Source organism: Microcaecilia unicolor, chromosome 2, assembly GCF_901765095.1.
Source record: "Microcaecilia unicolor chromosome 2, aMicUni1.1, whole genome shotgun sequence".
NCBI lineage: Eukaryota > Metazoa > Chordata > Amphibia > Gymnophiona > Siphonopidae > Microcaecilia > Microcaecilia unicolor.
In genome coordinates, this window is record NC_044032.1 from 323,350,263 (window position 1) to 323,363,037 (window position 12,775).

Consider the following 12,775-nt stretch of genomic DNA (forward strand, 5'->3'; position numbering starts at 1 on the left):
CTGTATGGGAGGATAAGCATATAGTAGACCTTCCCCCCAGTCCAGGAGGAAGGCATCCGATGCCAGCCTGCCGTGGGCCTGAAGTCTGGAACAGAATTGAGGGACCTTGTGGTTGGCCTGAGATGCAAAGAGATCCACCAAGGGGGTGCCCCACACCTGGAAGATCTGCCGCACTACCCTGGAATTTAGCGACCACTTGTGAGGTTGCATGATCCTGCTCAACCTGTCGGCCAGACTGTTGTTTACGCCTACCAGGTATGTGGCTTGGAGCAACATGCCGTAACGGCGAGCCCACAGCCACATGCTGACGGCTTCCTGACACAGGGGGCGAGATCCGGTGCCCCCCTGCTTGTTGATGTAATACATGGCAACCTGGTTGTCTGTCTGAATTTGGATAATTTGGTGGGACAGCCAATCTCTGAAAGCCTTCAGAGCGTTCCAGACCGCTCGTAACTCCAGGAGATTGATCTGTAGATCGCGTTCCTGGAGGGACCAGCTTCCTTGGGTGTGAAGCCCATCGACATGAGCTCCCCACCCCAGGAGAGACGCATCCGTAGTCAGCACTTTTTGCGGCTGAGGAATTTGGAAAGGACGTCCCAGAGTCAAATTGGACCAAATCGTCCACCAATACAGGGAGTTGAGAAAACTTGTGGACAGGTGGATCACGTCTTCTAGATCCCCAGCAGCCTGAAACCACTGGGAAGCTAGGGTCCATTGAGCAGATCGCATGTGAAGGCGGGCCATGGGAGTCACATGAACTGTGGAGGCCATGTGGCCCAGCAATCTCAACATCTGCCGAGCTGTGATCTGCTGGGACGCTCGCACCCGCGAGATGAGGGACAACAAGTTGTTGGCTCTCGTCTCTGGGAGATAGGCACGAGCCGTCCGAGAATCCAGCAGAGCTCCTATGAATTCAAGTCTCTGTACTGGGAGAAGATGGGACTTTGGGTAATTTATCACAAACTCCAGTAGCTCCAGGAGGCGAATAGTCATCTGCATGGACTGTAGAGCTCCTGCCTCGGATGTGTTCTTCACCAGCCAATCGTCGAGATAGGGGAACACGTGTACTCCCAGCCTGCGAAGCGCCGCTGCTACTACAGCCAAGCACTTCGTGAACACTCTGGGCGCAGAGGCGAGCCCAAAGGGTAGCACACAGTACTGGAAGTGACGTGTGCCCAGCTGAAATCGCAGATACTGTCTGTGAGCTGGCAGTATCGGGATGTGCGTGTAGGCGTCCTTCAAGTCCAGAGAGCATAGCCAATCGTTTTCTTGAATCATGGGAAGAAGGGTGCCCAGGGAAAGCATCCTGAACTTTTCCTTGACCAGATATTTGTTCAGGGCCCTTAGGTCTAGGATGGGACGCATCCCCCCTGTTTTCTTTTCCACAAGGAAGTACCTGGAATAGAATCCCAGCCCTTCTTGCCCGGATGGCACGGGCTCGACCGCATTGGCACTGAGAAGGGCGGAGAGTTCCTCTGCAAGTACCTGCTTGTGCTGGAAGCTGTAAGATTGAGCTCCCGGTGGGCAATTTGGAGGTTTGGAGGCCAAATTGAGGGTGTACCCTTGCCGAACTATTTGAAGAACCCAACGGTCGGAGGTTATAAGAGGCCACCTTTGGTGAAAAACTTTCAACCTCCCCCCCGACCGGCAGATCGCCCGGCACTGACACGTTGATGTCGGCTATGCCCTGCTTTTGATGGGGAGCCGTGGGGCCTTGCTTAGGCGCACGCTGCTGTCGAGAGCGAGCGCGCTGGGGCTTAGCCTGGGCCGCAGGCTGTCGAGAAGGAGGATTGTACCTACGCTTACTAGAAGAGTAGGGAACAGTCTTCCTTCCCCCATAAAAACGTCTACCTGAGGAGGTAGATGCTGAAGGCTGCCGGCGGGAGAACTTGTCGAAAGCGGTATCCCGCTGGTGGAGCTGCTCTACCACCTGTTCAACTTTCTCTCCAAAAATATTGTCCGCTCGGCAAGGGGAGTCCGCAATCCGCTGCTGGATCCTATTCTCCAGGTCGGAGGCACGCAGCCATGAGACTCTGCGCATCACCACACCTTGAGCAGCGGCCCTGGACGCAACATCAAAGGTATCATATACCCCTCTGGCCAGGAATTTTCTGCACGCCTTCAGCTACCTGACCACCTCCTGAAATGGCTTGGCGTGCTCAGGAGGGAGCTTGTCCACCAATCCCGCCAACTGCCGCACATTGTTCCGCACATGTATGCTCGTGTAGAGCTGGTAAGACTGGATTTTGGCCACAAGCATAGAAGAATGGTAGGCCTTCCTCCCAAAGGAATCTAAGGTTCTAGAGTCCTTGCCCGGGGGCGCTGAAGCATGCTCCCTAGAACTCTTAGCCTTCTTTAGGGCCAGATCCACCACACCAGAGTCGTGAGGCAACTGAGTGTGCATCAGCTCTGGGTCCCCATGGATCCGGTACTGGGACTCGATCTTCTTGGGAATGTGGGGATTACTTAGAGGCTTGGTCCAGTTCGCCAGCAATGTCTTTTTTAGGACATGATGCATGGGTACTGTGGACGCTTCCTTAGGTGGAGAAGGATAGTCCAAGAGCTCAAACATTTCAGCCCTGGGCTCATCCTCCACAACCACCGGGAAGGGGATGGCCGTAGACATCTCCCGGACAAAGGCCGCAAAAGACAGACTCTCGGGAGGAGAAAGCTGCCTTTCAGGGGAGGGAGTGGGATCAGAAGGAAGGCCATCAGACTCCTCGTCAGAGAAATATCTGATGTCCTCCTCCTCCTCCCACGAGGCCTCACCATCAGTATCAGACACAAGTTCATGAACCTGTGTCCGAAGCCGTGCCCGGCTCGACTCCGTGGAAACACGGCCACGATGGGAGCGTCGAGAGGTAGACTCCCTCGCCAGCACCGGCGAAGCTCCCTCCGCCGACGTCGTCGGGGAGCCTTCCTGGGAGGCTACTGCAGTCGGTACCGCAAGCGGCACCGATGTCGGAGACCTCACCCCGGGCAAGGGGCCAGCCAGCGCCTCACTCGACGGTACCGGAGGCGCAAGCACCCCCGGTACTGGAGGGGAAGGGCGCAACAGCTCTCCCAGGATCTCTGGGAGAACGGCCCAGAGACTCTCGTGCAGAGCAGCTGTGGAGAAAGATATGGAAGCCGATGCAGGCGTCGAGGTCAGAGTCTGTTCCGGGCTGTCCAAGGTGGAGCGCATCAACACCTCCTGAACAGAGGGTGAGCGGTCCTCCCGGTGCCGATGCCTACTGGGTGCCGACTCCCTCGGCGACCCAGAGCTCTCGGTACCGATGCGGGAAGGAGACTGGTGTCGATGCTTCTTTGACTTTTTCCAAACGAAGCATGTCACCGGAACTTCCCGGTACCGACGAGGAGGACGTAGAATCCAGCCGTCGCTTCCTCAGGGCTGAGGCCGAAGAAGGTCGGTCTTGGGGGGGCTGTACCGCAGGAGCCCTCAGGGTAGGGGGAGACCCACCCGAAGGCTCACCGCCACCAGCAGGAGAATGGACAGCCCTCACCTGCACTCCAGTCGAAGCACCACCGTCCGACGACATCAGCACTAGTGGAGGTCCCGGTACCACCGATGCCGACGCAGCCTTTTGATGTCTCGGTACCGACGATGCAGAGGGTCGATGCCTTGATGCTGAGGTCAAAGGTCTTGATGCTGTCGACGTCAATGCACTCGATGCCCCCGGTGCTGTTGTCGACAAAGAGCCCGAGAACAACACGTTCCACTGGGCCAATCTCGCTACCTGAGTCCTCTTCTGTAAAAGGGCGCAAAGACTACAGGCCTGCGGGCGGTGCCCAGCCCCCAGACACTGAAGACACGACGCGTGCCTATCAGTGAGCGAGATTACCCAGGCGCACTGGGTGCACTTCTTGAAGCTGCTGGGAGACTTCGATGACATGGGCGGAAAAATCACGCTGGCGAAATCAAAATTCGTAATGGCGATATAGGCACCAAAAATAGGGAGAGAAAAAACCCGTACCGAGGCCTCAAAAAAGGCCTACCCCGAAAGCAAAAGGAAACTTACGCGGGGCAAAAGCTGGAAGCACGGGAAAGGGGTAAAGACCGTAAAGGTCCTTTTTTTTTTTCTTTTTTTTTCAGCGAAAATCGCTTAGACGCGCAAGGGTCAACTTTGAGGGGCGCGAAACGGCGCAAAACACGACCGTCCCAAGCGCGGACAAAAGAAGACTGACGAACACGAGCCGGTTCAGGCGGGAAGACGGCCGCGTATGCGCGGTGCGCATCGGCGCGCGAGGACTAGCAAAGGCCTTTGCTAGTAAAGTTTTCCGATTGGAGGGGCTGCCGTGGACGTCACCCATCAGTGAGAACAAGCAGCCTGCTTGTCCTCGGAGAATTCCCCAACACACACATACTTTAGCCATACAGAATTAAAGCCAAATAAATTCTGCATCCACAGAACCCGCTATCCCTCTTCCAACAACGGGTACAGCTAGAAAATGTCCCCATAAAATCAGGGCTTCTCAATTCCAGTCCTCTAGATTCGCAGGCAAGCCAGGTTTTCAGGATATCCATAATGAACGTTTAAGAAAGCATGGGACAGGAACGTAGTATCTCTTAAGGAAAGGAGATGATAGTGGTTGCTGTGGATGGGCAGACTGAATGAGCCATTTGGCTCTTATCTGCCGACATGTTTCTAAGCATATAAGAGATTTGAATGCACTGCCTCCTTTGTATGCAAAATTCTCTCATGCATATTTGTTGTGGATATCCTAAAAGCCTGACTTGCCTGTGAACCCTGAGATCCAGAACTGAGTAGCCCTGCCACAATACTCGCCATATAAAAATATTTCTGATTCAGCGTAATCTCATTAATAGCAACAAACTCAGTACAAAGCATATTATGAAGTAATGCAGCTCTACAAATAAAGTCAGGACCTATAGCAAATCTAACTTCTAAGACAAAGACAAAAAGGTGGTGCCCTAAATATTACATTGGGTCACAGAACTTCAATAGCTCTAATGAGAAAACTAAATGAGCCAAATTACTACAAATCACTAAATAAAAACTTCATGCTAAAAGAATACCTGGTCTCACACACAAAACATAGATACCAAATACAGAATAACTAAAGCAAACTAGAAATACAGTAGAAATATCTAGACAGAAAATAAATTGAAACCCCAAGAAGCCAGATCTTGCATGTAGCATAACACCAGATAAATAGAACATAAGAACATAACATAAGAACATAAGAGTGGCTTGCTTGATAAGACATTTGGTAGTCTGGATTAAAGGCAACAATTACTTCACACTACTTTCCATAAAGCAACAACTGGTGGCACCTGTGCATCTTTTATCTTACCTACACATTAAATCATCTCATTTGATATTTACTACATGACAGCATCCAATATTGAAGTCTAGAAGGCAGGGTTGGCATTGGCTCTGGCTCTGCCGAAAATTGAAGGTAACGCCACGTACCACAGTATTGTTGCCTTTCTGGGGCAATAAAGATCTAGACCTGGATGGTTCCAAAGGGTATTTGAGAAGATGGCAAAAACCCATTGACTTTGTTATATTAAAGATTTGCTCATGGAGAGTGGTACTGTGAAACCATTTGCTGAATTGGAGACAGCTGGATTGGTTTAAAAACAAGACTGGTATACTTATTGCCAAGTGAAGCATTATACTGATGGATTGGACCGCTCAGCTTTGGTGGAGGACATGGCTGACGATAACTGAAACCTTTGTTCTGTCTCATCTGACTAAAGCCTGTCTCTTTTACCAATGGAGTCTTGGCATTTTTCAGGTGCCATGGGATTATGACGCTTTAGCTGCTGCTTAGAATGCAAAACTTTGGTCCCATGAACAAGTGACTTGTGCTGGTCTCCATCTCCTCATGAAATACATTAAAGTACTTGTGAGATCAGTGCCAATACAGGAGCACCAGTACAAGATTTTATTGAAGATTTACGTGGCTCCAGGACAGGCATTTCAGGTCGGTTTTTCGGCTACGGGTGAAATGTCCTCAATGTCACTTTACTCCACATAAGGTTTTGGTCCTGTGACAGCATACAAACGTTCTGGAAGAATATAATGGCATACTTGCAAACTGTTCTGCATAAACGTTTACCACTGCAGGCAGATATACAACTGTTTTCTAATATCGTCTCCTTGGGACCGAGGAGAGGGACTAATAATCTACTGAAAAAGGCTTTTGTTTTGGCTCGGAAATGTATCTTGAGAAATTGGAGGCAATCATACTTGCTAACACTGACTGAATGGAGGAATGAACTGTATTATTTATTAAAACTGGAGAAATTGGACGCTAGGAGGGGCTCTCCACAAATTTGGAGGACTTTTCAGCAGATTTGGCATCCTGGGTGGGAGGCCCTTCCTCATAGAGCTCAAAGTGCCATGTTGAATATATGAAGGTTGCTCCTGGTGTATCGGACATGCAACGCTGGGGTGGAGAGGGGGGCTGGTTTTAGTAGGGTTCAATGGGGAAGGGGATGATTTTGTTTTCTTGGTAGAGGTCGCCAAGAAGGATCTATATGGGTGGCCTCTATCTTGGTTGTAAACTGGTGTTTGTGGGGCTTTGAGGGTAGGGGGAAGGGGTATCTGAGGATTGGGAGCTGCTGCAAATGTCTGTAGTTAAATCAGCATTGTTTTTATTACACTGTTTGGTATTTTAGTGTTTGTTATACAGTTTTCTTTTACTCAGGGATTTTTTTGAGGGGGTACTTGGGGGAACTGAGTACCAGCACCTTTTTCATTACCTGCTAAAATTGACTTAGTCCCCAAGTTATAGTAAAAGAGCTCAGGCTCTACACACCAATTCTGTCTTTTCATAGATTCTGTGACTGGTTGCAGGGGGCCTGGCTATTGTGGGGTGGGTCCCTCAGTGATCACCCCACCCCTGAAGGGTGGTCTCGCATTTGAGTACCGGCACCTTTTTTGCTAGAAAACAGGCATTGTTTTTACTCAAGAATAAAATAAAGATTAAAAAAAAAAAAAGAAAAGAAAAACAATCAGTGGAAAACTCTAAAAAGGGCTCTCATGGGAAGAGGGACAGAGGCACAGACATCTGACCCTTTCAAGAAGGAGTGGGTGCAGGGCAGGAAAGAGGGGGACCTGGAGTTCCCAAGCATAACACCACTCTCAACCCTCAGAAGCAAAACCTGTTCTGGGCTGCCCCACTGCTGGGACTCTACACTCAAGCGATTTTTTTTTTTAATATATCTAGAATATCTCAACTTACCTGAACAGATGAGGCTGCACAGAATCTCTCACCTACCACCTGTAGTTCTCAATCTCCAGCTGTTGGCTGGAGAGCATATATCCACATGTTTAGATGGGTAAGTAAAAACTTAATACTAGTAGACAAAATATTAGACAGATAATCACAAGACTAATATCTGTGGGAAAAGGAACCTTCATGTAATCACATACCAGCTCAGGGAGAGTGATCTGTATGGTACTCTAGTCACAAAGATACATTACCAGTCTACAAGAGTTTCACAGGAGGAAAAAAAAATTATATATATGGGCACCAAGTATACCCTTTAATAGCAGAAACACAAGAAAGGAAACCTGTTTTGATGCTCACTTCCAGGAAAGGGCCACTTCCAAGCCAGACACTGGTTCACTTGTAGACTGCAGGACAAGCTCTCTGTTCCATATTCTGATTTTTCGAGCTCCTATACAAATAGCAAAAGTGAAGATGAGGAGGGAGAGAAAGAAATTGACAAAAAACGAACAAAAAAAATACGTAGTATAAAACCTGTAGGAGATTCACCTTTCCCCCCAACATCAAAGTTTGAAGCCCATAATGTGTACTATTGCTATCCACTATAGTATGAGGTGTGCGTCAAAAATGAATACTAATAGTAGGAAACGTCAGTCTGCCAGATATTTACTGAAGCACCTCGGTTGTGGGAAGAGAAAGAAGTAGGGAAACAACAGACTTCTTTCAGGGACATAGCCCTCAGGTAATTGGTGATGAACACAGCAGAGGATGCTGCTAAATCTGAGACTTATAAACAAAATAACGAAAGTGTTTCTAATAGCACAAAAGGAAAATCACTAGAAGTCCTTCTCATATGAAATGGAGGAATAACCTAGTAAAGAGCAGTAAGCTAAAAAGCAGGGAAGCAATGATTCAAATCCCACTGACAGTCTGACACTCCTTGCAACATTGGAAAAGTCATTTAAACCTCTTTTGCAGCAACCTCACTATTGTGGGCACAGAAAGCATGTGTCCTCTATGCTGCTCCTGGCTTCCTGTAGCAACACAACCAATGCTGCCATCATCCCCTTCCATGGAACCTGCACAGGCCTAATTTTAGCTCAAGCTTACTACTACCACTTATCATTTCTATAGCGCTACTAGACGTATGCAGCACTGTACACTTGAACATGAAAAGACAGTCCCTGCTCAACACAGCTTACAATCTAATTAGGACAGACAAACAAGACAAATAAGAGAAGGGAATTACTAAGTTGTGAATGATAAAATATGGGTACTGAACGAGTAAGGGTTAAGAGTTAAAAGCAGCATAAAAAAGGTGGGCTTTTAGTCTAGATTTGAAGATGGCCAGAGATGGAGCTTGAAGTATCGGCTCAGGAAGTCTATTCCAGGCATATGGTGCAGCAAGATAAAAGGAACGGAGTCTGGAATTAGCAATGGAGGAGAAGGGTGCAGATAAGAGAGATTTACCCAGTGAACGGAATTCCCGGGGAGGAGTGTAGGGAGAGGTGCTGAGGCGCTGCAAAGTGAATGCACTTGTAAGTCAATAAGAGAAGTTTGAACTGTATGCGGAAATGGCTAGGGAGCCAGTGAACTGACTTGCGGAGAGAGGGCTAATACGAGCATAGCGACACTGGCAGAATACAAGTGACGCAGCAGAATTTTGAACAGATTGAAGAGGAGAGAGATGGCTAAGTGGGAGACCTGTGAAAAGCAAGTTACAATAGTCTATGCGAGAGGTGATAAGAATGTGGATAAGGATTCTGGTAGTGTGCATAAAAAGGAAAGAACAAATTTTGGTGATATTATAGAGAAAGAAACGACAGGTTTTAGCAGTCTGCTGAATATGTGCAGAGAAGGAGAGAGAGGAGTCGAAGATGAACCCAAGGTTACGAGCTAATGAGACAGGGAGGATGAGACTTGACAGGAAGCATGGCCGATAACATTTGTTTTCAGCTCACCCAGGTTGTGACCCTAAACACAGATTCTGGGATCCCATTTAGGGTTGTTACACAGCGTGGAAAGCCCTGCTCTATTGCTTCAGGTACAAACTCAGATTGTAAGCCCTCTGGGGAAATGGATATACCTAAATTTAAGTCACCTTAGGGTAGATGATCAAATTCTCCACACTTGGGAAATAAAGCCCTGATGATCAAAACTAATAGCATGCAAATGTATGCTATTAGTTTTGATCATGGGGGGGGGGGGCTTCTGCAGAGGATTGTGCCTGAGCATATGCCCAAGGAAAAATCCTCCTGCAGAAGTTGTTTGACAGGTCTGGGCTGTAAAAAAAAAAAAAAAAAAAAAAAAAAGCCAGGACCTGTCAGACCAGCCCCCCCCCCCCCCCCCCCCAGACAAGTTTCCCTGGTGGCCCAGTGGGCAACACTATCCCCACATGCTCTGATGGTCTACTGCCCCCCAAAACCCCCCATATCTTTAGAAGCGGAGGAGTGAGTAGCACTTCCTCCTCTTGGGGCACTGTCTTCAAAATGGTGATGCACTAGATGGGGCACCGCTACTTTGTAGGCAGCACCCCAGGAGGAGGGAGTGCTGCTCCCTCCTCCGCTTCTAAAGGTACGAGGGGGGGGGTAGTGTTGTCCATTGGGCCATCAGGGAATTAGGGGGGGGGCTGTAGGCCCACCAGACCTCCAGTCCCATGTCTGGGGGGGTGGGGGCCTATAAGCATGAAAGTCAGGGCTCCCCATTTCTCCACAGTGCTCCGCAAATCCTAACAACAGCTCTAAAGTTAGCATAGGGTTTGCTGTGTAAGCAGTGTCAGCGTTTGGCATGTTGCCCGCTGAGCACTGGGGAGGAATAGGCAATGCCTTGTTTTGCATGCAATTGCATGCTACTTACGGTCAGAGCCGGCTCTGATTATGGAATGGGAGCAAATGTGGACACTATTACAGCACTAATAGCCTCTAGCACCTGCATTTGATAGTGATCATCAGGGCCCTTGAGCTACTTCTGAAAAGGCATAAATCCAAATAAAGAAACCACTATTTGAAAGGTAAATACATGTACAAAGATGAATACAATTTTAAAGAGCAGAGAAGAAATCTCAGAAAGGAGAACAGAGAATAATACCTAATAAGGCTGAGGGAAAAGGGAAGTAGCAAGCCAATGGCTCCCGAACTGTGGACCAGGACTCCAAATGAGGTCAAAGAAAAAGGGCCACTCCGCCCTCCTCACCCCCACCTCAATTTCCACTGTAGTGGTAGTCAGAATGTGGCCTGTGAGCCAGTGAACATTCAGAAGCCCTCACCTGCTCATGGTAAGTTTCCCTTTAGATTGCAAATCCATGCACAGTACTAAGTCTGTGAGCTTACACTGGCTCAGGTGCTTAGCCAACTACTGACACTGTTGTCGCCACTGCTGCTGGTGCCACCCTTCTGCTCTGGATGAAAGGAGGAGGAGGAAGTGGAAAGTGTGGGAGGGGGGGGCCAGGAGCATGTGAATTTTCAACTGCTAAAATAGTAGATTGGATGAAAAGGTTTGAGAAATACTGTAGTTAAGGAAGCAGAGTGCAAGCAGCAGAAAACGTCAGGCAGTAAGTACCCCACCTGAGCTGGATATACTGGCATATATCATCACTTTGGATAAGTTAGCACGCATTGTAACGGTCAAATCAAGAATGAAAGGTGAAAAAATGAAACATGTTTTAAACTCATTTGCTATACTGCCTTTGCTAACTTGCATTAAAGGAAAAGAACTACAATTTTTTGAAAAGCAAAGAACGTTTAATTTACCTCAGAGTCATTCAAGCCTAAGAAGAGAAGAGCCGACAAGTAGAGAATGACACGGGGCCCTGTGGTAACCGTGGGGATGGGGACAGAGCCTGCGAGGATGGGGACAGAGCCTGTGGGGATAAGAACAAACTTTGTCCCCGTGTCATTTGCTACTTTGAACCCTGTTAATGAACTGGACTGTTATTTATGTTTGAGTGATGCAGACGATGATATTTGGATTTTTTGGAAAAATGAAGATACATACCTGTAGCAGGTATTCTCCAAGGACAGCAGGCTCAATATTCTCACTGATGGGTCGTCGTCCGCAACGGCCCAGGAGACCGGAACAAAATCTTCAAAGCAAAAAGAAGTCTCTAGAACGCTCTGTCACGCGGGCCGAACGCATCGCGCATGCGCGAACGGCTTCCTGCCCGCGACGCAAACGTGCCCTTACTTAGTTGAATAAAAAACAAAACTATAGAACTGTAACAACTCCAACGGGAAGGAGGGAGGATTTATGAGAATATTGAGCCTGCTGTCCTCGGAGAATACCGGCTACAGGTATGCATTTTCTCTGAGGACAAGCAGGCTCAATATTCTCACTGATGGGGTATCCCTAGCCCCCATGCTCACTCAAAACAAAGAACATTGGTCAATTGGTCCTCGCAACGGCGAGGACATAACACAGATTGACCTAAAAAGAAACACAACTAAGTGAGAGTGCAGCCTGGAACAGAACAGAAAATGGGCCTAGGAGGGTGGAGTTGGATTCTAAACCCCAAACAGATTCTGCAGCACCGACTGCCCAACCCGACTGTCGCGCCGGGTATACTGCTGAAGGCAGTAGTGAGATGTGAATGTGTGGACAGATGACCACGTTGCAGCCCTGCAAATCTCTTCAATGGAGGCTGACTTCAAGTGAGCCACTGACGCAGCCATGGCTCTGACATTATGAGCAGTGACATGGCCCTCCAGAGTCAGCCCAGCTTGGGCGTAAGTGAAGGAAATGCATTCCACTAACCAATTAGAGATTGTGCATTTTCCAATGGAGACTCCCCTCCTGTTGGGATTAAAAGAAACAAACAACTGGGCGGACTGTCTAAAGGGCTTTGTCCGCTCCAATTAAAAGGCAAACGCTTTCTTACAGTCCAAGGTGTGCAACTTGTCCTCACCAGGGCGGGTATGTGGACGGGGAAAAAATGTTGGCAAGACAACTGACTGGTTCAGATGGAATTCCGACACCACTTTCGGCAAGAACTTAGGGTGTGTGAGGAGGACTACTCTGTTATGATGAAACTTGATATAAGGTGCATGCACTACCAGAGCTTGGAGCTCACTGACTCTACGAGCTGAAGTAACAGCCACCAAGAAAATGAGCTTCCAGGTCAAGTACTTCAGATGGCACGAATTCAGTGGCTCAAAAGGAGCTTTCATCAGCTGGGTGAGAACGATGTTGAGATCCCATGACACTGGTGTAGGTTTGACTGGGGGCTTTGACAAAAGCAAACCTCTCATGAAACGAACTACTAAAGGTTGTCCAGAGATAGGCTGACCTTCTACACGTTGATGATAAGCACTAATTGCACTAAGGTGAACGCTTACAGAGTTGGTCTTGAGACCAGACTCTGACAAGTGTAGAAGGTATTCAAGCAGGAACCGTGTTGGACAAGAAAAAGGATCTAGGGCCTTACTGTCACACCAGACGGCAAACCTCCTCCATTTAAAAGAGTAACACTTTTCCGTGGAATCTTTCCTGGAAGCAAGCAGAACATGGGAGACACCCTCTGAAAGACCTAAAGAGGCAACTTCTAAGCTCTCAACATCCAGGCCATGACAGCCAGAGA

At 48.4% G+C, this 12,775-nt stretch overlaps 1 protein-coding gene across 1 annotated transcript in view; it reads right to left on the reverse strand.

Annotated features, from left to right (window-relative positions):
• Positions 1-12,775, reverse strand: part of ELP1 (elongator complex protein 1) — a 1,128,708-nt gene that overhangs the window by 808,082 nt on the left and 307,851 nt on the right. Inside the window, 1 exon segment of the mRNA XM_030194341.1 lies at positions 7,564-7,654. Within this exon segment, the coding sequence (XP_030050201.1) occupies positions 7,564-7,654 (91 nt within the window).